The following is a 25168-nucleotide window of genomic DNA, read 5'->3' as shown; positions in this document are numbered from 1 at the left end:
CCTGCAGTGCGTTGCATGGCGACCAAATGCAAATATGGGGCGGGGCTTCAGGGGCCCCGCCCATCTCCGTGCAGACCAGAGTGAGGTCGTTGTCGATGACCAAACACCTAAGTGCGTTCGCTTTTACTTCTTCAGCAATAATCCAATAATAATAGCAGCTACTGTTTATTCAGCCCTTACTATGCGCCTGGCACCGTGTTAAGCATAGTTTAGGAATACCTGGCAACAGCCTTGCAATAAATATCCATTACTCTCTTTATTTTCCAAGCCAGGAAACTGAGACCCAGGAAGTGAATTCGATTTGTTGGAGTGTATTCCCTTCCCTTCCTCACCGTGAGGCCTCTATTCTGTTCACCACCTGATGCTTCATACATACTAACTGCACTTTGTCTTATATACTAGTATCCTGCTTTCCTGAAAGGAAAAAAAAAAAAAACAACTGGCTGATTATTAAATGGGTGTAAATTCAGTAGATATCTCTAATCAGGCACTGGGTGCATCCTGAGCATCTTGGAAGAATGTATGGAGCAGACCAGTCCAGCCCTCGAGGAATTTCCGGTTAAATGAGGGAACAGCCCCTAAATCAGTGGTTGCAACCTGGAGTGATGACAGCGACAAGGTCGTGCCTCACACCGTTTCATAGTTACCATCTCACTTCATCCTCGAAAGTCTTATGGAATTGCTATTATTGTCTTCGTCTTGCAGACCAGGAAACTGAGAAAGAGATACTTAGGTGAGCTGTCCATGGCCACAGAGTGGAATCAAGCTCTAATGGGACCCCAAGTCCGTGCTGTTGTAACTTCCCCATGGATGTGTGCATGGCAGGGAGGGGTGAGGCAGCAGGGTAGCTTTCTGTCCGTTCCCATTGGGATGGAAGAGGGCAGGATGGGCAAATTTCTCTGGGAGTGAGTGGGCACTGGATGTGGTTGAAAAGCAAGCTGTGCCCTGGCTGGTGTGGCTCAGTGGGTTGAGCACCTGCCTGCGAACCAAAGGGTGGCAGGTTCAATTCCCTGTCCAGGCACATGCCTGGGTTGTGGGCGGGGTCCCCAGATGGGGACACACAAGGGGCAGCCAGTCGATGTTTCTCTCACACATCAATGTTTCTCTCCCTCTTTCTCCCTCCCTTCTCCTCTCTCTAAAAATAAATAAATAAAATCGAAAGAAAGAAAGAAAGAGCTGTGATAAACTGCTTAAGATAAGGGTCAGCCACCTTCCCACACAAGGAAAATGTAGTCACTAAACTCCAAAGGACTTTTGTCCTGCTGCTTAGGGGCACAAGTTTGGGGCCACAGTGGATTTCTGGAGATGACAGCAGAGAGGCTGAGCCCTGCCACCACCTTCTTCTCTCTGGGGAGGGGCAGTAGGCCTCTTTGGGCTCTGGAAGCAAAGTGGACCACATTTAGAAATACTTAACATGCTCGTAAACCAGGTGATACAAAGGGATGGCAGCCCCAGGAGGGCCTGGAGAAGGAAAGGGGCCTGCAGCAGGCCTGAGCCTCGGTGCCAACGGCCCTGTCCATTAGGCTACGTCACACAGCAGCTCCAGTGGTGCTAGCAGGATCGGCGGTGGGAGAACAAGCAGGGTGAAGTTTTAAGGGAGATGCAGTGGGGAAATCACGATGCAATACCTGGAATTTTGGAAAAAGACCGTGCAGTCCACGGCAGGAAATTCCGTGCCTTTTGAGAAACAGCTCCTGGCCTCGTTTTGGCAGCTGCCCATAGTAGATGATGATGTGAAAAACTGACTCAGCGTGCACGCTTTAAATAATAATGATGGCAGTCGCCATTGTTATTTCTTAATATGTTTATTACCAATTAGGTGCCATCATTGCTTAATAAAAACACTTAAAACAAGTATTGTTTCAGTTACTATTACTGAGTGCTAGCTGCCTGCCGGGCGCTGTGCTAAGCACGCTCCACCCATGGTCGCATTGCGTCAGCGTGATGGTCCTGTGAGATACAGCTGCCTTTTCAGCCCCCATCTCACTCAGGAGGAGGCTGAGCTTCAGAGAAGTATAGCAGCGTTCTCAAGGTCACGTAGCTTTAGCGGGTGGGGCTGAAATGCAAACCCAGGTTTATCCCATTGTGCTCTTTCTTCTCATCCTGTCTGCCCTGTTAGAGCAGTGGTTGGGGGGCAGGGACTATTTTGCCCTCCCAGGAGACATTTGACAATACCTGGAGACATTTTTGTTTGGGATTACTGAGGGGGCTGCTGTTGTCATCTAAAGCATAGAAGCCAGAGAGATGGCACTTGTATTCATTTCCCCATACTGATGTCACAAATAACCACCAACAGAGGAGCTTAAAACCACAGAAGCGTATTTTCTCACAATTTTGGGGGCTAGAAATCCAAAAACAAGGTGTTGGCAAGGCCACACTCCCTCTGAAGTCCCTAGGGAGGAATCCTTCCCAGCCTCCCGGGGCTTCTGGCAATCCTGGGCATTTCTTGACTTGCAGCCCTATCACTCCATCTTCACGTGGCCTTCTTCCTTGTGCCTTGGGTGACCTCTCCTCTTCCAATAAGGACAGAAGTCATATGACTCAACCCTGACCAGTGTGGCTCTGTGGGTTGGGCATCCTCCCACAAACTGAAAGGTCGCCGATTTGATTTGGGTCAGGGCACATGCCTTGCGTTCCAGGTTCCCGGTTGGAGGTGTGTGAGAGGCAACTGATTAGTGTTTCTCTCCCTTCCTTCCTCTCTCTAAAAATAAATTTTAAAAATCTTTTTTTTTAAGTCATTTGATTCAAGGCCAACCCTAAATCCAAGAAGATTCCATCTCAAGATCTTTAATGACATCTGTGAAGAGCCTTCTTTCCAACGAGGTCACATTCTGATGTTCCAGGTAGATGTGAATTTTGGGAGAGGGGCACTATTCAACCCACTAAACTACTAAACACCCTTCCACGCACAGGATAGCTCCCACCACAAAGAATGAACTGTCCCCAAACGTCAGTAGTGCTGCGCTTGGGAAACTCTGCTTTAGAGGGAGGCGTTTCTGCTCCGGGAAGCAATGAGCACCTGCCTGGGCTAATCCAGACAGCTACGACCAGAAAGGGTCTCAGAGCAGCTTAAAGCCTAGAGCCTACCCTCGCCTCCGCTCTTCTAGGACCACTTCTTCTGACAGACTCTACTATCCCCATGTGGGTGCTGCCCCCTGCCTTGCATTTTTGTAGCACTCTGCATTTTGCCTTCAGAAGGATACGGTCAGACCCACCTGAAGTATTAAGCTTCAACCATTAATAAGAAGCGCCTGGTCTTTTCTTCCCCCCAAGGGAAGATGCTAACAAATCAGATAGAGGAATTCGGGCTTACGGGCAGGTGACTATTTGCATGTTATAGGAAAGAGACCAGCCCTGTGAGGTGGACCTTCATCTGAAGGCTGCCAGAGCACGTCCCTGTGCTCTTTCAATGACTACATTGAGTACCTGCTCTGAACTTGGCCCTGGGGCTGCACAGTGAGCGGCAAGGCTTGTGTGCCTGCTCGCAGGGAGCCTGCAGTCCGATGTGAAGAATTATAGTGAGGTGGGCACTATAAGAGAGAAATACAATGTGCGCAGATTTCAAGGGGCCATGAAAAGCTGAATCAGGTGAGCTGTAAGCTGAGATTTAAAGACTGAGTAGGATTCAAATCCAGGTGAGTCAGACTCATTACTCCAAACTCAACCACAAGCTTAGCCTTGAAGCAAAGACCAAGGGGAAGAGCAGGATTGGGAGAGGAGAGCGCTTGTGCAGAGAGGTCCAGAGGGCAGAGCGAGCCTCTCTGGGGAATTGAAGGAAGGTCAGTTCATGATTCACCCCAAAGCAGAGAAGCTCATCACCAACCTCCACCTCCTGGGTTTCCTCCTTGTCCTCTGGAGGCTCCCTTGGACCTCGTTTCTAACGTGAGTTTTTGGGGTGCTTTCTCTTGGTGTCCGCATCCAACCCAACTTCCTCCTCAGTTTGAGGGAACCAAAATCTTCAGATGCTCAAGTCCCCCATATAAAATGAGATAGTATTTGCATATAGCCTATCACTTCCTCCCGTGTACTTTAAATCATCTCTAGATCACTTATAACACTCAACACAATGTCTGTGCTTTGCAAACAGTTGTTATACTGGGTTACACTGTATTGTTTAGGTGATAATGGCAAGGAAAAAGTCTGTGTGTGTTCAGGGCAGAGGTAACCATAGTAGGCCAAATTACATAGCACACGTCAGCAACCACATAACATTTTTTCCAATAATTTAAAAAAGATTTTATTTATCTATTTTTAGACAGAGGAGAAGGAAGGAAGAAAGAGAAGGAAAGAAATATCGATGTGTGGTTGCCTCTTGTGCGCCCGCTACTGGGGACCTGGCCCACAACCCAGGCATGTGCCCCAACTGGGAATTGAACCGCCGATCCTTTGGTTTGCAGACTGGTGCTCAATCCACTGAGCCACACCAGCCAGGGACCTTTCCAAGTAATTTTGATCTGTAGTTGGATGAATCCCTGGCTGCAGAACCTACCGATACAGAGGGATGACTGTATTTTATTGATGAGCTTTTGGGGAGTTTCCAGTATGAGGGTGTTATTGTAATACGTGCTGCTAAGAACATTCTAGTAAATATCTTCTGGTGAACCTATGTACACACTTCTGTTAAGGGTGCGACTGCTAGGTCGTGGTGTGTTCGACTTTAGTAGATACTGCCTGACAGCACTTATCCCAGACTTTCACTTTTTAAAAAACTGATTGATTTGAGAGAGGGAGAGAGAGAGAGACATCAGTCTGTTGTTCCGCTTACTCATGCAGTCATTGGCTGAGTCCTGTATGTGCCCAGACAGGAGCTCGAACCACAGCTGTGGCATATTGGGACGATGTTCTAACCAACTGAGCTACCTGGCCCAGTCCAGGCTTTCGCTTTTTAAAATGATCAGTAATATGGGGCACTGTGCCCTCCTTCACCAGCAGTCGGTCACTGTTCACACACATGTACGGAGCCCGGCTCTGTGTCAGGCCCTGGATGAACTATTGGAATACCCAGGTGGAAAGGCCAGGTAGAAAGGCTAGCCTTGACCCTGAGATCTATTCCTTCTTCCCCTGTGTTGCAAGGAGGGAGGTAGAGGGTGGCAATGAGCCCTATAGGCTGCAGGTCCTGGGCTCCTGGGTCAGCTAAAGGGCAGAAGAAAGGAAGTAACTTGCGGGGTTTCCCTCTCCTTCCCTGGGCCATGCCTGTGGTTGTCCCTGCATCTCTTCCAGGGATGCAGCTCCCAGAGGACAGACCTGTCGCGGTTCCTGCTTCTGCAGGTGGCCCTAGTCCCTGGGCTCCAGTGGCATCACCTGCTCCCTTGCCCTCCAGCTGACCGTGGCTAGTGGCTTCCTACTCTTGGTGGCTCCCGGGCTTCCCTACTCTGGCACCAGATGTGATCCAGTTCCCAGCAAACAACAGGTCATTAATGAAGCTTTAAGGGATGATGAAAACCTTTCACTATCCCAAACTACAGCCCCTCCCCCCAGGCCAAAGAGCCCCCAGATCCTCCCAACTGCCACCCCTCGGTGGGCTCCAAGACAGCTTTGTGCGGGATTGAAAATGGTCCCTTGCTTCAGTTGATTTTGGAAAGGACCGCTCCTTCAGGGCTGGCGGAACAAGGCCCTTTGCAGGCTCCAGCCCCACTGGCAGGTACCTCACCTAGAAGGAGGGGAGGGAGCTATCTCCACCTCTCCTGAAAGTGAGTCAGTCTGTCAACGTGCCCTTCTGATGTCACAGCTGGTTCTACCAGATCCGCCTGGAGTTGGGCCATGTCCTTGCCAAGCCAGAGCCTTCTCCCTCCTCCCTGGTCAAAAACAGGAGACACATGCCAGACAGAATTACCCAGCACCCCATTCTAGTCACATCTTTCATACTTTCTCAGTCTTTGTAAGACCTTACTGAATGACGGAGAGGAAAAAGAAAGGTTTTTCCTCCTTCTTTACCTTCCACCTCAATCCATACCCCAAAGGAAACCATTGTTCAACTCATTGTGGAACATTCCAGACTCCATATAACACATATTCAATTTCCTTTATTTGGATTTTTTTAGAGCAATTTTAGGTTCGCAGCAAAATTGAAGGGAAGGTACAGAGATTTCCCATATACTCCCTACCCCCCAATGAGCATAACCTCCCCCATTGCCAACATCTCCCACCAGAGTGGCACGTGTGTTGCAATTGATGAACCCACAGAACACGTCGTAATCACCCAGAGTCCATAGTCTACGTTATGATTTACTCTTGGTGCTGCACATTCTATGGGTTTAGACAAAATGTATAATGATAGGTATCCACTGTTACAGTATCACATTTTCACTGCCCTAAAAATCCTCTGTATAAAAAAAAAAAAGAAAGGGAAAACATCCTCTGTGCTCTGCCATCCCTCCCTCTCTCCACCCCCACCCCCCGCAACCACTGCTCTCTTCACTGTCTCCACGGTTTCACCTTTTCCTGAAGGTTATCTTGTTGCAACCCTACAGTGATTTTAGATTGGCTGCTTCTACTTAGCAATCTGCATGGAAGTTTCTTCCATATCTTGTCATGGCTTTCATAGCTCATTTCTTCTTAGTGCTGAGTAATATTGCATTGTCTGGAAGTATCACAGTTTGCTTCTCTGTTCACCTACTAAAGGACATCTTGATCGCTTACAAGTTTTGGTAATTATGAACAAAGCTGCTATAGACATCCACGTGCAGATTTTGGCATGGACAAAAGTTTTCAACTCCTTCGGGCAGATGCCAAGGAGTGGCATTGCTAGATTTCACGGTAAGAATATCCCTAGTTTTGCAAGAAACCACCAAACAGTCTTCCAGAGCGCCCGCACCATTTTGCATTCCTGCCGCCACGAGTGACAGTGCCCGTTGCTCCACACCCTCACCAGCATTCGGGGGGCCAGTGCTCGGCGTCTTGGCCATTCCCATATGCGTGTGGTGCTATCTCACCGCTGTTTTAATTTGCATTTCCCGATGACATGGGACGTGGAGCATCTTTTCATAGGCTTATTCGCCATCTGTGTATCTTCTTTGGTGAGGGGTCTGTAAAGGTCTGTGACCCATTTTTTAATTAGCTTGCTCATTTTCTTATTGTCTCATGAGTTTTAAGAGTTCTTTGTTTATTTTGGATGACTCCTTTATCAGATATGTCTTTTACAACTGTTTTCTCCCAATCTGTGGCTTGTCTTTTCATCCTCTTGTTCATATTCAATTTTTAAATTGTAATTTAATTTTACAAGTAATACAAAATGTATCTTCTTTGGGGGAAAAATGAAACAAAACAAAATCCACTTTGACTTTCAACCCCCATCTGAGTCTATCCTTATCTATGTGTTTTTCTTTGGACGCTTTTCTATTTCTACGGGAAACATACAGGTCAGTTTTGTGTGCATGCGTTTGGTACAGATGCTGGCGCAGAATACCTATTATTTGCCAGTCACAGCAGTATCGAGCCTTGAAGATCCATCCATGGCAGGACCTGGGCAGCCACCTTGTTTTAAGGATAGCATCATATTCTGTTAAATGCATGTATCATAATGTAGTTCACCTTTTCCTTTATAATTATTATTTTTAACTACGATTGTAAAAAGTTTGATCAAATTTGTGCAAGGTCATGGTATTAAAAATCAAATAATATTACAATGTTTGTAGCAAAAATCAGTAATGCGCCCCCCCCAATTCATACATATGCACACTCAGGCACACGCACATACACACCCATGGGCACACACACAAGCGCACACATAGGCACATACACACACATACATCCTCTCTGAGTCCTGCCCTCTGCGAAAATAACTCACCGCCCTTCAGCTGTTTCTTCCGGCATTCACCTCCATGCTTCAGAGAAATGTGCTCATGGGCTATTGCTTCCTATGGTGGTTGATGTGGGTTTAATGTTTCATATTCGCCACCCTACCCCCATGCCTCCCCTCTCTCCACTCCTCCCCTATAGTTATGATTTTCTGGCTAAATCAGTATTCTCTGTTTGCATTATTTGGACCTGAAAGGATTACTTTTTCCTGCCAAGTGGTGATTCTCAACTTTAACTGCACCCAGGGAGCTGTAAACGATCCTGAAGCCCAGCCCGCACCCCAGATCGATGAAGTCAACGTGTCTTCACCTTTCTCCTTCTCGCCCTTCCTTGAATGTTTTATTTCTGCTGTCACTTTTTTGATGTATAACAGTATCCCATTTCTGAGTGCTGCTTGTAGCAGACACCGTTGGCATTAGCCCTTGGCATTCACCCCTTGGCACCTTGCTGCCCAAGGCTGTTTACTGCAAATATCTGCAGAGCTCTGCCCAGGGACTGTTTTCTTCCAAGTGACATTCGCAGCCCAAGTGCAGGGCGAAGTGGAAGTCATGAAGGTCATGTCCGTTGGAAGCAGTTGTGGGGCCTTGCACACTGGTTGGGATACCTTTGAGGCTGTCCTCTGCTGTCCCCTGGGGTTCCCAGCCAGATCGAACTCCAGGTGCCCACAGTGGTGACTGGCTAGAACAGCACCTTCAATTGGCCCCTTTCTCTTCTGGTCTCACTTTTCAACTCCGCAACCACTGTTTCCTGGGATTACCTGCCAGCAATCACTTGCACTGGAATTGTTGTCTCAGAGTCTGCTTCTGGGGAACCCCACACAAGACACTTTTGATTTTTAAAATTTTTTCAATGACAGTTGACATTCAATGTCATTCTGCATTAGTTGCAGGGGTACAGCATAGTGACGGGACAATCACATACTTTGTAAGTGTTCCGCCAAGTAAGTACCCACCCGGAACCCTACATAGTTGTTACAATATTATTGGCTGTATTCCCTGTGCTGTAATTTGCATCTCTGTGACTATTTTGTAACTAACAATTTGTACTTCATCTCTTCACCTTTTTTACCCAGCCCCCCAACTCCCTTTCCATCTGGCAACCAGCAGGCTGTTCTCTGGATCTATGAGTCTATCTCTATTTTGCAAACAAGATACTTTTAAAAAATAGAATTCTATCCTTGTTTCATGGATGCTGTACCCTATTTCTCTAAGGATATTAATTATAGTGAGATTTAACATCTGCTTTAAAAGACTCACTTTTGAGGCTTGACTGCTACATGGAGACTTAGCTTGGCTCATGATGTCCACAGGTTAATTTTCTGGCATTTCTTCAGAGGTGACTCTCCAGTCTTCCACTGCACAGGAGCCCTGCTGGCAGTATCCTTAGATGCTAGTGGTATGAGGGACTGGGGTCTTTAGAGTCAGCTTAGAGACCTTCCCATACCACAGTTTTTAGTACGGTGTCTCTCCCTGCCTTCTGCTGTGCCTGGTGTCCTTCTGCCAACAGACTCCCGCCAAGGTCAGGAAGGGGTAGCAGGCTGCACCAGAATTGAAAGAGGCCCTTGGTGGTTAGCCCAGCTTTAATTACTAAGTAAAAAAAACCACCCCAAACTAGTCTAAACATTAACATTTTTTTTAAAGATTGTATTTATTTATTTTTAGAGAGGAGAAAAGAGGGAGAAAGAGAGGGAGAGAAACATCAATGTGTGGTTGCCTCTTGCACACCCTTTACTGGGGCCCACAACCTAGGCATGTGCCATAACTGGCAATCGAACCAGTGACCCTTGGTTCACAGGCTGATGCTCAATCCACTGGGCCACACCAGCCAGGACAACATTTATTTTATTATCTCTCATAGTTTCTGTGGCTGAAGAATTTGGGTAAGTCATAGCTGGGTGCTTCTGGCTTGGGGGGTCTCTTGTGAGGTTGCAGCCAGAATGTAATTGAAACCGGAAGAGCAGGGGCCCAGGCATCCAGCTCTCTGTCTCTCTCATCTCTCTCTTCTTAGTCTCAAGTCCACTCCATGGGTTTTCCATGTGGGCTATTATGTGCTTCCTTACGGCGTGGTGGTCCCAGGACTGTCTCACTGCCCACATGGAGGCTCAGGATTCCTGCACAAGAGCTCCAGCCTTGTAAATTACACATCATGGACCATTGCATTCTGGTGTTGCAGCCTGGGCTGCCTCTGAGCTCCTTTGAAGATGCCCGACCTCTGGGAGGTGTCATTTGCATGCTGCCCAAAATCAAATGCCCTCTTCTGCCACCCTGCCACACTGTCTGAGATCCCACCACATTCCCGGAGTGAAGTAAATAAGTTGCCGCCTTTTAAAAAATGTGAATACCTCTGGGAGGGGTAGGCCTCTTGCAAGAAGTCATTAACTTATTTGTGATGAGCTTATCAGATGCCGACCCACACCCTGCAGAGACAGGGCTCGGCGGAAGTGGGAGTTTTGACTCATTGGGAGGAATGGGGGAGGGGTGGGAGGGAGCCCTGATTGAGAAGGGGTAGCTCTGCTCAGGAGGTATTGTTCCAGGTTGCCAAGATGGCCAGAATTGAATAGGTGGGGAAAAGGAGCCTGCTGGGAAAGTTTTCACCTTCATTCATCAATTGATTAGTTTATTATAAGTCACCTGCTGCGCTAAGTGCTTGCATACAATTTTCTGTTTTATTTATTTAAGGAACACTTACGTAGCACCAGGTGCCACCACCTGTCTCTTACTTTACAGGCCACATCTACTTTATCACAGATCCTCCCCTCCCCCACCTGACCCTTTCTCACCGCCTGCCCAGCCACGCCCCCTCGCTGGTTTTCCAGCCTCCCTAGTTGTAGTCCGAGCAATCCTTTATAAAACCGCATCTCTCCTATATTTTAAAGGCTCCAGTGGCTTCCTACCTTTCTCACGAGGAAACCAGAACCTTTACAATGAATGGTCTGCAAGCTGCTACCTGAACTCTCCCCTTACCGGGCTGACGTCATCTGCCCTCTGGCTCAGGCGCAGGCCTCCTGCTGTTCTTTCCTCAGACCCACCAGCCTGATTCTGCTCTGGGCCACTGTGAGGATGACTGCAGTGTGTTCTGGCCAGAACATTCTTTTCCCAGAACCTACATGGCTACCCTCACTTCAAGTCTTGGCTTAAATGTCGCCTCCTCGGAGAGAACTTTCTTAACCCTCCATCCTCCCCCTGAAAGAGCCCTGCACACACCAGATTGCTCACTGTCAGAAGAGACGGCTGCAAGTGTAGGAAGAGGGAGAACTAGAATGGATTCCATGGTGTTAGCCTGGAATTGGGGATATGGAGTGAACTCGTGGTTTTCAATAGATGCGGATATATATAGAAATGAATGCAGATGGAAGTGTGTGTGTGTGCGTGCATGCATATTTCTCTAGCTCAGTCCGCTGGAGAAGGCCTGGAAGCAGCGATGGTCCAATAAGAGTGACCATACCTCGTGCCCAGATCTTGGCTTCTAAACACTATCCTCCACTGAAAGGAATCAGACCCTAGGAGAATGGGTTGGTTCCAGGCCTGGGGCAGGAAAAGGACAAGATGAGCCTGGAACATCTTTTGTGCCAAAAAACAAGAAAGTGCCCGAAGGATGATGGAACACATGGAAAGGATGCAGGAGCCAGCCTGAAGAGCCAAATAAGGGGCTATCTGCACATCAAAATAACTCAGGATAATAATCAATTATGGCTCATTGACTAAAAGAGGAGTCGATGAGCCCATAGCAGTGTAAATAAACAAATAGGAAGTTTGACCATGTCCAGCATAATGACACAATTTTCAAAATACTTCCCCACAAAATACATATTCCTTAAAAAGGCAAAAAAAGTGACTTGATGATGGAGAAATCTGGCAGACACTACCTTGACAGTCAGTGATTGAAGTTCAAACCTCAAGCGTAGTGGGACAAGTAAAAATTGCACGCAGCTGATAAGATGCGAGGAGAACGCAGCATAATTTCTGTGATATTTTTGCCAAAGACGTACCGTATTTTGCTGTGTATAATGCACATTTCTTTGCCCAAATTTTCGAGGGAAGAATAAGGATGCACGTGATACATGGGTAGTATAAAAATGCTTTTAATTCCTTTATTGATGTTTATGCATTAAAAGTGTAACTCTCGAAAGCAATAACAAAACGTGTATGCCAAATCATACCCTGGAATACGATCATCGGTTTTGTTTCTAAGTATAAATAAACAAAACGTTGAATTAAAAAATTAAACTGAAAGATTTTTTTTTTTTCCTGAAACTTTGGGCCAAAAACATGGGTGCACATTATACATGGCAAAATACGGTATAATCTGCCCCAGATCGTGAGGAAACATCAGATAACCCCAAACCGAGGAACAGGCTGCAAAACAACTGGCCTGTAATCTCGGACGAGAAGCTGAGGAACTGCTCTAAGCCGGAAGAGATTAAAGAAACAGGGTAACTGTAGCTTTTTGTGATAAGTAGACCTAACATGGTGCTCATTTCACAATTTATCCACATACTGAATCCTTAGGGTGTACACGTGAAGCCAACGTAATGCTGTATGTCAATTTTACCTCAATGAAAAAGAAAAAAGAAACACGATGAGTAAATGCCACATGTGGTTCCAGAGGAGATTCTTTTGCTTAAAGGACACTATTGGGGCAAATGGTAACTTAGAACGGGGTCGAAGGGTTACGGTGTTGGCAGAATGACACAATTCTTGCGCTAATTACAGCAGGTCCCTGCTTGACTTCAACATGGTACCAACAATGCCACCGATGTCTACTGTGCTTGCAACCAGGACCGCCTTCTCCCAAACGTCTCTCTCACTGTCTCTGTGTCCCCTCCTCCACTTTCTCCATGAAGGGATTGGCCCCCACCTCAGGGGTGTGGAGTTTTGATCTCCTTGGGCTTGGATTGTGCTTTGCGGGGCTGCAGATCCTCCACGCGAACCTCCCTTGCACTCTGTGCTCGGGTGGGCAGCAGAGCCGGCAGGGCCCATGCTAGTGTCTGGGCTTTGCATGTCAGCTCCCAGTCTGACAGGAAGACCCGCAAGCATCCAGAAAGGATGCATTTCCTAAAACAAAAAGTAGAGCCCACAGGTGCATCATGTTGTAGTTCCAGTGTGTGTGTGTATGTGTGTGTGTGTGTGTTCTTAATCCTTAGGGTGTATGCTCTGGTACCTGTTGGGGAATAAAAAGCTATCAAATCTCAGTTTCAGAGTCTCCTAAACAGACGCACTAAGGCGAGGAAGAATGGGGGGCTGGAACACAGGGAAAGGGCCCAAGGTCAGGAAGATTCCTTCATATTCATTTGCCTCCAATACTCACACCAGTTGGTTCTTCTGATGAGCAAACTTTCCTGCTTTAAAATAACACCAGCTGTATAGTGACAAGCAACTATTTGTGATTTCTACTGGTGACAGACTTGATGGGGGACTCGAGACTTGGAAAATTTTAGTTTAGGTAATAATAGCCAATACGCTTAGACATCCACGTGTGTAAAAAGCTCTTGTTCCAGGAACTGGAGGTGTGACCCACCCTGACTCCAGCAGACCATAAACGGTTCCACCTGTGTGCCCCAGGAGGCTGGCAAACAATTCAAGACGGTATCTGAGCCACTGCTCCAGGGTGAGAGCCCACTGCCCAGGACACAGATGAAAGCTCGCTGCAGCTTTTAGCTGATGAACTTTTCCCCTGAATTCCAAACCGCTTACCTACACTTTTCTTCTCATAAAAAGGGTCGGTTTAAAATGGAATATAGGACGGTCTGTTAGGGTACAAACCTGCTGTCTTCTCACATCGCCGGCCATCTGAATAAAGCGCCCACAAAGATTCCATCCCTGTCTCTGCTCATTGGGTCTGGTAGTGCCAGGCAGCGGGAGGACAACTTTTCTGGTTTCAGACTCACAGGTGCCACTAAAACTACTGTGCTTTGTTTTTCATCTTTCCCCTACATTTATAATGGAAGGAAGTGCTACATTTTCTTTAGAGGTTAGTGAATAAAGATGTAATCTTTTTCATCCCAGTCTGTGAACCCACTGAGCTCTAGCCGCTCGCCCAGGTTAAGGGTCCCTGGGTTAGCACATGGCAAGTCTGAGAGCCCAGACACCCTTGCAGGGAAGGGCCCACTGACAGCCCCTGTCCTGGGAGACGGTGCTGGCTGATAGACAAGGCTCCCGGCATCAAGACAGAAGGGTGGCCGTGAGGTGCCATCTGGAGAGAAAGCCAGATGGACTTGGTGATGGTTGCCACGTGGGAGTTGATGGTGATTCTGAACAATTCGGAAGAGCAGTTTGGCAGGAAGAGGATGAATGTTTGCAAAGCGCAATGGCTTTGCCAGGGGGTGTGCTGCTTGCTACTGCAGACTTCAGCCCACTCGCCTCCAAATGTCCACTTCTGAGTGGGTGTGGCCCGCAGGGCAATTAAGGCCTGCCCTCCTAAATACTGTACCCCCTCCACCTTCACATCACTTACACAGGTAACTCCAGGATAAACTCCATCTTTATTCACTTTATCCATCCCTGTCCTGACCCTCTTTAAAATGCAAATCCCTTTTAAAGAGCTTTCATTTACATTCCGGTCTCCAGGAGCTTATCCACCCTTCCCAGAGAGCATTAGCCCCCATTCCCCAACACCCACCTCTTCCCAGAAGCTCAGTGAATTCAAACTCTCAGACAAGGCTAAATTTAAAAAAAAAAAAAAGGAAACTCACCAGCAGAAAATTTCTGTTTCTATTGCTCCAAGCTCGGACACTCTGTGCCCTATGCCCTCCCACCCACTCGAAAGCACTTTCTGGGGGGAAGGCAGAGTGGGTCACACTGTAAGGATGATAGGGGGAAAAACTCAGTAAGTGATGTCCCTAAAGAAGTTGTGTGCCGATGTACCCTGGTGGAGCGCAGCCTGTGGGCCCCTAATGGACATATTTCAGTGAGCTGGCTGGGGCATCAGACACCCAGCGTGAGTCCATCATTCCCGTGTATTCCTGGGATTACAGAGAAGACATATGACCCTCCTCCCCAACCCATTGTTGGGGGAAGGGCCAGGATAGTCGACAGCCTGGAAACATTGGTTATTTTTTCTGACAATAAAAGCAAAACCAAATGATTCCCAGACCCAAAGGCAACGAATCCATTCCCTTCTAGTTCTTTTCCCATGCACTTGTCACAGGCCTTGGGACTTACCTACGAATACGGTACCTACGCAGGCACTTTGGTTTCCTGCTTTGAAACAAAGCAAAGCCAGACAGAGAGCATAGGTGGTATCCTGCATTCTTAGTGCATAGAAAAGGCGGGGCCCCTGGCATCATCCTGCTTACCACAATTGCTTACGTAACTTATAAACATACTTATTTAAAAATGTTATAGATATTATATAACATTCTTCTTATCACTAAAAATTCATGAAAATCATAATTTTTAGGGCTATCTAATACTTCACTGTTGGGACATACCACAGTTTATTTAAGTGACCCCCAATTTGGGATATTTAAATTGGTTTACACTTCCATAATTTAAAGATGATGATTTTTTATGAAGAATGTCTTTGGGTCTTTTGCGGGGTATATTGAATCATAAAAGGGTTAAGCTAATAGACTGGGTGGTCAGAAAGACCTGAGTTCAAATCCTGCTCCCCTCAATGAGCTGTTCATTACAGTCTTAGTTTCCTAGACTGCAAAAAAGGCAATCCTTGTGACAAATCTAATCTCATAGAATTTTTAAACAGCTTCCTTGAGATATAATTCACACACCATACAATTCACCCATTTAAAGTGTAAATTCAGTGGTTTCTGGCCCCAGGATTTTTGTAGGATTCAATGACATCGAACACACAAATTGTCAACATTCTTAATAACTCTTTGACCATAATTTACGTTATTTCCTTAGGCAAATTTCTTAGAACCAGCAATACAGGACAAAAGCCTCATAAACCCTTTAAATGTTTGGGAAATGGGCCTTCTGGAGATAGGAGCTGCTCTGAGGATTTAACTGTTTTGTTTTGTTTTGTTTTTGGAGGGTGTTTGGATAGAATTTGGGGTCATAGGAGGAGTTGGTATAAAATTGTTGGGCTGTCTGACTCATGAGGCCTTATTTCACTCTCCCCTGTGTAACCCTGAATTACACTCAACCCCAAGCCCACATGCACAGAGTAATTAGGGGAAGTTGATTCTGGTACACTGAACCACCCTGACCTGTCTCTCTCTCTCTCTCACACACACACACACCTGCCCCCACAGAGCCACCATGAGACTTACCCCTTCAGTGAGGGTTGTGTGGGTATGATTTCTAATTGCCCATCTTAATTCACACCAAGTACACTGACGGTGAGCTAGCAGAAAGGAGGGGTGGTAGGTCTTCGCCAATTCCAAGGGTGCCCAACCTACCTACCAACATTCCATAAAAACATACTCCCTTTGGCCGTGGGAGGACTGACTGCAGGTTTCAGGGCTGAGTTAGTGAAGTGTCAGCCAAATCTAGGAGCGTGTTGCACCAGAGTGTGTGTGGGTGAATCCTTAGGCACCCTTGCAGGTGTGGGAGCAGGTTACGTGAGATGGGTGTGGGTTAGGTGGCGAGGATGAGAGGAAGGTGTAGGGAGGGTAGATGCACTCAGAGGTGGGCGAGGGTGGAGGCGAGGAATGAGGCCCCAGCCGGGGCTGGACCAGCGGTTTGGAACCATTTGTGGGTCATGGCCTCCTCGGAGAACCTCGGGGATGCTAAGGAGAGAATGCACACACACTGACCCACAAAGTTTGCACGTGGTGTCGGGGGGTCCTGGAACCCAGAAAGTTCATACGAGGCTTCAGGATTAAGAACCTCTGGTTTTGACTAGTTGGCAGGAACCTGCTAGGAAATCCTAAGGCTGCATTAAGAAATTGAGAATGTTTGTGTCTTCCTGTGTGACAAATTTACAGAGGTTTGCAGGTTGGGGGGAATTAAATTCCAAAGTCCACTTATCTCACAAATGCTTTCTTTTCTTCCAGTTTTCACTTTGCAAATTTTCACATTTGCCCTGATTGGTGTGGCTCAGTTGGTTGAGCATTGCCAAGCAAAGCAAAAGGTCAGGGCACACTCCTGGGTTGCGGGTTCAGTCCCCAGTGGGGTCGTGTACGAGAGGCAACTGATCAATGCTTCTCTTCTTCTCTTTCTCCCTTCCTTCGCCTCTCTCTAACAATAAGTAAATAAAATATTTAAAACATTTTTTTCAAATCTGCCAAAATGTTGCACGCTCACATAGCCCAGCTGCATTCTCCCGCTGCCACCATTTCTCCCAGGGGCTCCCCTCTCCTGTGGATGCTTGCTTGTGCTCACGGGAACCCATGTTTTTCTGGAGAACCACTGGAGGCTACGCTGTGGATACTGACATTTCTTCCCTAAACACTTGGCATGTAACTTCTAAGATCAAGAGATTCTCCTGCATAACCACAGTATAATCCTCACACTCGCAACACTGGACAATACCATTGTGTAATGTACACATGTATCTCCTATTCACATCTCCCCCGTCGTCCCAATAGAGCTGTGTGCCTTTAGCTGTATTTTTCTCCTTCCCTTCCTTGCTCCCTCCCTCCTTTCCTTCCTGCCTTTGTCACCCAGGATCAAATCTAGAATCAGAGACTTCATTCAGTTGTACCTCTCAGGCCCCTTTCATCAAGGATGCTGCCGCAGAGTTCTGTTTCCTCTGGTGACACTGACATTTTTGAAGAGTTCAGGCTAGCTGTTCTGTAGCATGTCCCCCGGTTTGGATTTGTCTGATGGTGGTGTTGTCATTAGACTCAAGTTAAGCATTTTTGGCAGATAGCATGTCCCTTCTTGGTGCATCATGTCAGAGGGCCCGATGGTCCGTTATTGAAGGTAAGTTTGATTCGTGGTTAAAGGGATGACCTCCAGGTTCCCCTTTGGAATTAATAAGCGGACTGTGGGTTACCCTGGGTGCACGGAAAGCCTCGAACTGTGGTGAATGCTGGGTGAGCCAGGGATGAGCGTGCTGACTCAGTCTGCTCTCCTGCTGTTTTCACAACGGAGGAGACAAAGAGATAATTACAGAATATGCCATTTTCTGTCCTGGCTGGTGTGGCTCAGTGGATTGAGCACAGGCCTGTGAACCAAAGGGTTGCCGGTTCGATTCCTAATCGGGGTACATGCCTGGGTTGCGGCCAGGTCCCTGGTGGGGGTCATGGGAGGGGTGACCACACATTGATGTTTCGCTCCCTCTCTTTCTCCTTCCCTTCCCCTCTCAAAAATAAATAAAATCTTTAAAAAAAAAAACCCACACACCAAAATATGCCACTTTCTGAAGGATGTGGATAGGCACTGACCGGAGAAGTATCGACTCTAGCATCGAAAGTGACCTTAAAGGTGGGACTTAAAGAGGAACAAGGAGTCGAGCATGGCAAGGTGGAGGTGGAGGAGGTAGAGGTGGGCAAACTTGCAGGATGCAAGGAACCGAAAGGGTCTGTGGTGGTCTCAGGGAGGGGAAAGTGACCGGAGAAAAGCCCTGGGTCTGTGGTGATAATATTGAGCACTTAATATCTGCTAGGCAGTGTTCTAAGTGTTTTTTACAGGCTTTACCAGGTCTAATGCTCCCCACAGACCTGTGAAGTAGGTGTCACTACTGTTTGTATGCTGTAAAATCTGCACACAGAGAGGTTAAGTTATTGGCCCAAGACCACACAGCTTGTAAGCAGAGCTGGGGTTCAACCCTGGATGGATCTGACTCCACAGTCTGTCCTCTTCACCACATTCAGGAAGAGAAAGCAGGGTTTCATCTAGGAAACAGAACGTGAAAAAAAAGGATTGGCGTCAAAGCAACCTGGGCTGCGTGAGGAAGTTCTCATGATAAAGGGTGGGGGCACAAGACAAAAGAAAGGTCCCGAAGATCGAAGGGACAAGAGTGTTACGAGCAAAAAGACAACATATTAATACAGCCAAAGTTTGCTTGGCCACCCGGCGGTCAGTCCATGCCTGACCCCTAGCCTGTCCCTTCAGGCAGGACTCTCTCAACTCTCCAGCTCTTCATCCTCCCAGACAAAACCAGGGTGTTTGTCTAATCCCTAAGTGTCTCCCACATATTGCTTTTTTAATTACGAAGGGGAAAAACAGGAACTTCACAGTGAGCAACCCGGCCGTTGCCAGCTTAATCAAGTAAAGGGAGTGAACATTCAGACGGCTCTTAGGCAAGCGCTGGAAGGAGGTTTTTGGGAAAGTGTAAGAGAAGGGTTTTATGAGGAAGGCTCTGGAAAAAGGGAGAGGGGGAGGCTTGAGATAGAGGAGTCTCCAGGTGTCAGGGAAGGGCCCCTCGGGGAGGAGGGGGTGTCTCTGGAAGGGATGGAGACATCTTCAGGTGAGGGCGGTCCTGAGTGCTAAGAGTGAATCACCGGAGAGGACTCGATCGGAACAGTCTGCACAGGGGGCTCACGGGGAGGTCGGGGTGGGTACGCTCTGGATGAGCAGCGGGCGGAGGGCTCGGGGCAGGACAGTCCCCGAAGGGCACACGGGGCTCCGGCTCCGGGCAGCAGTCTGCCGGTGGGGGAGGGGGAGCGCGTCCGGCCCGGCCGAGGCCGCGGGTTTCGCAGCGGGGGTCCGGGCGGCGGGAGCCGGGGGCGGGGCCGGCGCCGCCGGGCGGGTCCCCCCGCGCTGCAGGGGGCGCTGTGAGCCTGGGCGGGCCCGGCCGGGAGGCGGCCGCTCCTAGAGAGAGCGGCCCTTTTTCCGGGTTTCCTCCTCCTCCTCCTCCTTCTCCTTCGCCGCCGCGGCTGCTGTCCCTTTCCCGGCCGGCGGCCGCCGCTGCCGGTGCCGCCTCCGTCGCCGCCGCCGCCGCCTTGGGGCCGCGAGCCGAGCGGAGGCCGCCGCGGAGCGCGAGCGCCGCCCGTCCCGCCGCTCCGCCGGCCGCTCCAGGGCCCGGCCGGCGCGGCCGGCGCCCCCCGCGCCCCCCAGCCCGCCCGCCCCCGCGGGCCCGGCCTGGCGTGGCCGCCCGCCGTCTCGCTCCTCCTCCTCCTCCGGCGCCCCGCGGCCGGCCGCCTCCTCCGCCCGCCGCCCGGCGCCCCTCGCCGCGCCGCCGCCGCCCTCGGCGCCCCGCGGCGCCCCCCGGTCCCGCCCGCCATGCCCGGCCCGGCCGCGGGCAGCAGGGCCCGGGTCTACGCCGAGGTGAACAGCCTGAGGAGCCGCGAGTACTGGGACTATGAGGCTCACGTCCCGAGCTGGGGGTAAAGCCGCCGCCGCCCCCCCGCTTGGCCCTCGCCGCCCCCCCCCCAGCCCCGCCCGGTCCTCTGTGGGCCCGCGCGTCCCGGGTCTGCGGTGCGGGGCAGAGCCTTGCCCCCGTGCCCTCGCCCCCTTCCCGTCCCTGTCTCCCCGCCGTGCGCGCCTCTGCCTCCCGAACCCCGAGAAATGCTTTCTGCTTGGGGAGAAGAGAGGGGTCCGGGGACCAGGGCCTGGTGGGAGGGAGGGAGCAGCCCCTTCTGCTCGCACTTCTGGGTTTCTGTTGGGATGGGAAGTCAACAGCTGGAGCTGTTAAAATTCCCTGCCTTTTTAGTTTTTTAGTTTTTTTTTTTTTTGAAATGGGGCTGGGTGGGAGGAAATTTTTAAAAGACGTTCAGATTCTCAAAGCAAGCGCGGTGTACCAGGGCAGGTGCTGTGGCTCTCCGGGCAGGGGGGTCCCCTGCGAGCCCCGGGTGGATGCTGTGCTCACCCATCTCGATGGGCTCCGAGCGGTGCCTTCCTGCCTCCTCTCCCCAAGTTAGGGGGGACCAATTAGGTTAGGAGCTCTGTGCACAGTGGAGGGAGCCAAGTTTGTGCTGTGGCCTTCATTTAGGGGGTGAGCTGGGGCCTGATGGATGGCCACTTGCAAGTGTTTGGACGCTGGAAGTGGCTGGCTGGGGGCGGGGTGGTGGGGTGGTGGGGTGCAGTCCGCCTAGGCTGGGTCCATCCCAAGTCCTGGCATTTATGTTTCCCTCTTGCCTTTCACAGTAATCAAGATGATTACCAACTGGTTCGAAAACTTGGTCGGGGAAAGTATAGCGAAGTATTTGAGGCCATTAACATCACCAACAATGAGAGAGTGGTTGTGAAAATTCTCAAGGTGAGTGTCTTATGAGTGGCATGACATTCCCCTCCCCCCCAGTAGGTCGGAAGGTACAACTCCCCCAGCTACATTCTAGAATGAGCAGGCCAAGCTCTCCTACATCGCTTCTGTCTGATGCTCCCCCCTCTCCCCCGCCATTTTCCGGCGAACTTGTAAGAAAATATCCAGACCTGTTTCAAATCTAAGCGTGATAGTTCAGCAGCATCCTTGTTTTGAAATACAATGATGGACTCCCAAAGTGCAAATTCCAGAGGGGCGCCATTTGTTACAAAATAAATAGGTATTCGGAACAAAGAAAAGCCTGTTTACGAAGATCCCATCCTTCCAAGGGCTCCCTGACTTGGTTACTCGAAGTTAGTCCAGAAAGGAAGTTGGAAACACTGGAAGCAGCTTCAAAGATGAGTTTGCAGCCTAGATGGAGGGAAACAGACACCTCAGTGGATGGAGGATCACTTGTTTCTTCTCCTCCTGCGCGATCAGAGGTGCAGGTGGGGTGGATGAAGTGAGCAAGGCATGCCCGAAGTTTCATTGTTGCTTTTTCCTGCAGTAAAGCGAAATTGGGAGCAGCGGATGAGCACACTCGTAATCACTAAAGTAATGATTGGAACAAGACAGTGTTTGGTCCCGCAGCCCAAGGTCGACCTCTTGTCGTGTCTTGGGTGAAGACCTGGTCTTTGTCCTGGTCTTTGTGAGCGTGAAGAGTGGGCTGAGTTCCCCTTTACGAAACTGACTGGGTGGGTAGCTTTAAACGGTGCTTTATGGAGTGAACTAAAAAATAATCTGTGAAGGCTCCTCATCGTTGCCAGATCATTTAATGTTGTGTGCGTGTAATTCCGTGAGATGTTAAGAAGATCAAAGAGTAATCGGGCACTTTCACAGATGCAGGACTTCCAGTGTGGACATTCTGCGGAGGCTTTGTGAATAAGATTCTGAGGTTGAAAACTGTTTTTGTGTCTGAAGGACAGAGTTAGGGCACCCGTGTCCTTGTTTAATGCCGAGGGGTCAGGCTTACACTGTCTGGAAATCACCTTTCAGAGAAGTGATCACTTCGCCCTTAGTACCATCCTAGCCTAGTGATGAAGAAGCAGAACTGGGGGTAGAGAGAAACAAGCCGTTGTTTGTGCTGTCAGAAACCGGTGGGTGGGAGGGGAGAAATGGATGTTAAAGAGTTTGACTCCTCTCTTCCCCAGATAGGAATTAACACTTAGAAAGCATGAGGATTTACCGAAGGCTTCTTTAAGAAGGGTCACCTGGGGAAGCCATACCATTTTCTCCTGTATACGTAAGCATAGGAGTTTTTAATGTAAGCTGCTTAAAGTATTTCTAGGAAGTAAGCAAGGCATAGATTGAAACTAGGAATATCCATATTCTGCCGCTGTGCATTCAGAAGAATGAACTGCTTACTCTAAAGCAAGTCCAGAAAAACGTCTAAACTTTGGAGTGATGGCAGCACTTTTCGAGTAAGTGCGGCTTCCTGGGGTGTTGTTTTTGGAAGGAACAGCATTCAGGTGTGTGTGTAACAGTATTTCGGTTAGGAGAGCATCCCGCTGCTCGGCAGTCATCATCCCTTTAGAGAACTTGATGGCGTCAGTTGCCAGGTAGGCTTCCCCTGTTGTGAAGATTTGCAGGATACATTATTTAGGGAACCCACGGTGGAAGCTCAAGGTTGTTTTTCCAGACAAGAGAGTAACTCCTGTTTCCTATTTCTTCCTGACTTTTCACTGCTCATTTTAGCGTCGGATGCGGGCAGGTTAAGTTCCAGTGTTCTGGAATAAGGCTTGGGAGGCCCCCTCGATGCTCCAGTTAATGAAGTGTTGTTTTGTTTCTTTTCGATGCGAGTTCTTTTCAGGGCGCGGCCCGAACCACCTGCTTCCCTGGTGAAAACTGCGTTCACTTCTTTATGTTTTTCAAATCCCTGTGGCATTTCCATCCAGATTTTGTTCTATCTGAAAGATGGGGTAAGAAGCTGCTAATGGTGTTACTGTGGTTTTCTCATGTTCTCACAGGCTGGATTAAAGTAGAATTTAAGAAAAAAAATATATATATATTTTTAAGAATAAGGTCTATCCAAAGTTGTGCTTCCTCTAATCAAGAGAAGTTGAAATTATGACTCATAATTACTGTCGTGGTGTTTGGTCCTGGGGAGTTAGGTCCTTCACAGGACCAGCTGCTCATAATTTGGAGGAATGTAGAAAAACTTCCTCGTTGTGTAGGCCTCCTACATTTCAGCCGCAGGAAGGAATTTGTGTGTTAATGGGCACGCAGTGACGAGCTAAAGGTACATTCCTTGAGGACTAGGGGCGTCTTCCTTGTCACATTTCCGTCAGTGCTCTCCAGTGTATGAGAGTGATTGGCTGATGAAAGACCGCGGAGGAATTTTGTATCACTTAATTTGCATCAGTAGTAGATTTCTAAGTATTTTATTGATCAACACATGTTGGTTATTAAGAGGCCTTGGGAATTTAGAAGGTGGTAAGCATAATTTTACTGTTTATCCTGAAGTGAAATTCCGAGGCTGAAATCTTAAAACTTTCCAGTTGGTAGGATGGCTGTGTTTTTTTGACGAAAATTGTTTTGAGGAGAAGAAAGAAAAATAGGAGAGGGGCATAGTGAGGGTTGATAGAGCAGGGTAGAATGCCACTTCAGTGCCTAAAGTTTCATCTCTTGATCCTGAAAAAACAATTTTTCAATTCCTTTGTAGTACCTCTTAGAAAAGTACATACAAAGATAAAAACATTTTGTGAGCTGCTCATGTGTGCATTTTAGCACTTATCGGGGTTCCTGGGGTCCTTTAAATATTTCCTGAGTAGACGTTAAGAGCGATACCATATTTTGAAAAGCAAGACCCAGCCCTGGCCAGTGTGGCTCAGTTGGTTGGAGCTCTCCTGTGACCCAAAGGTTGCAGGTTTGATTCCCAGTCGGGGCGTTTACAGGAGGTAACCAAGTTTCTCTCTGGCATCAATGTTTCTCTATCTCTAAAAGCAATGAAAAAATGCCCTCTAGGGAGGCTAAAAAACAATAAAAAGCAAGACCCAGAGAGAGCATGCTCTTTGCCCAAGGTCACATGCTGGGGAGTAGAAGTAGTAGGCTCAGGACTCTCCCTCTTGTGGGAGACGCGGGAGCACAGGAAGGACCTTTGCTGGATATTTGACTTGTTGACGTCCTGGGGGGCTTGACGAACACTCACTAGTCGTCCAGTGTACTTGGTGCTAGTGGTTTTGGAGTCCCTCTCCTGAAAGGAAATCCTGACTTCGGTGGGTTGCTGGCTGGAGTATGGAATTAGGGGACGCCCAGAGAGCTCTGTGGGTGCAGACAGGGGTTCCGACTTGTATCCACAGCAGCATGCTGAGTGAGCAGGTGAAGTGGCCACTTTACTTTTTCAGCTGGAAGCCTCGGTAACCCGTGTTTTCCATTTTTTTTTTAACCAGTTCCTCCACATCTCAGCATGGTCACGTGCCAGAGTTTTTGGTTAACGGTTTTATCGCTTTAACACGTTTGTTGGAGTTTTTCGGAGAGTGGACCATGTGTGAAAAGAATATCTTGGTACAAAGTTTTCGATTTCTTGCATAGAGCATGGCTGCAGGTAATTTGTGGAGCCTAAGTTTAGGGTTTGCCGCCTCAAAATCAGGGTGGTGTATAGGGTGAGAAGTGCTGTAAATGGGGGGCGGAAGACAAGGGTTCTAGAATCAGCTTAGTTTATACCCCCTCGACTCTCTCCTCATGTGGAAAGTGGGTGTGGCTTTCCTGTTTACCGGTGGGGTTGTCGGGGAAACGCATGAGTTGTGTGGGTAGGTGGGTGGGTAGAGGAGAATGTTGTAGTAATCTACCAAGTGGTTTTCTTTCCTGGGGGAGAGAGGCCCTGGAAAGAAACCGCCTGTATTCAGGTGTTAATTCCGAAACTCAGCAGCTCTGTGATCTTCAGCAGTTATTTAAACTCTGTGCCTCGGTGTCCTGGAAGACTGTTAAAAACACTCATCTCAGAGTACTGTTAGATGTTGATTAAAATGTGTGTAAAACTGTGCCTGGCACTTACAAAGCAGTAAGCACACTAACAGTATGTTCGTTGGGCCAAGTGAATGGTTTAGGGCAGAGGTGTCAAACTCATTTTCACCGGGGGCCACATCAGCCTTGCGGTTGCCTTCAAAGGGCCAAATGTAATTTTAGGACTGTACAGATGCAACTACTTACAGTTTAAGCGAGAGCTCAGCACCGCTGCTGCGTAGAAACAAGGTAGAGGGCCGGATTCGGCCCGTAGGCCTTGCGTTTGCCACCTGCGGTTTAGGGGACGGAACCAATAGTGAAAAGGACTAACATTCTCTCA

The 25168-nt window shown here is 48.6% G+C and overlaps 1 protein-coding gene across 5 annotated transcripts in view; it reads left to right on the top strand.

Annotated features, from left to right (window-relative positions):
* The first annotated feature begins 19495 nt into the window (after positions 1–19495).
* CSNK2A2 (casein kinase 2 alpha 2) overlaps positions 19496–25168 on the top strand; it is a 35721-nt gene continuing 30048 nt past the window's right edge. For 2 of the 5 annotated variants that reach the window (XM_053914751.2, XM_053914752.2), the window contains exons 1-2: positions 19504–19972; positions 20733–20844. In XM_053914751.2, coding sequence (XP_053770726.1) covers positions 19869–19972; positions 20733–20844 — 216 coding nt within the window. In that variant the 5' untranslated portion in view covers positions 19504–19868. Of the gene's footprint in view, positions 19973–20732; positions 20845–25168 lie in introns of all 5 variants that reach the window. The other 3 variants (XR_008425664.2, XM_053914750.2, XM_053914748.1) reach the window with 2 other exon arrangements.

Source organism: Desmodus rotundus, chromosome 12, assembly GCF_022682495.2.
Source record: "Desmodus rotundus isolate HL8 chromosome 12, HLdesRot8A.1, whole genome shotgun sequence".
Taxonomy (NCBI): domain Eukaryota; kingdom Metazoa; phylum Chordata; class Mammalia; order Chiroptera; family Phyllostomidae; genus Desmodus; species Desmodus rotundus.
The sequence above is the reverse complement of the archived record's forward strand: the minus strand, read 5'-3'. Positions and strand labels throughout refer to the sequence as shown.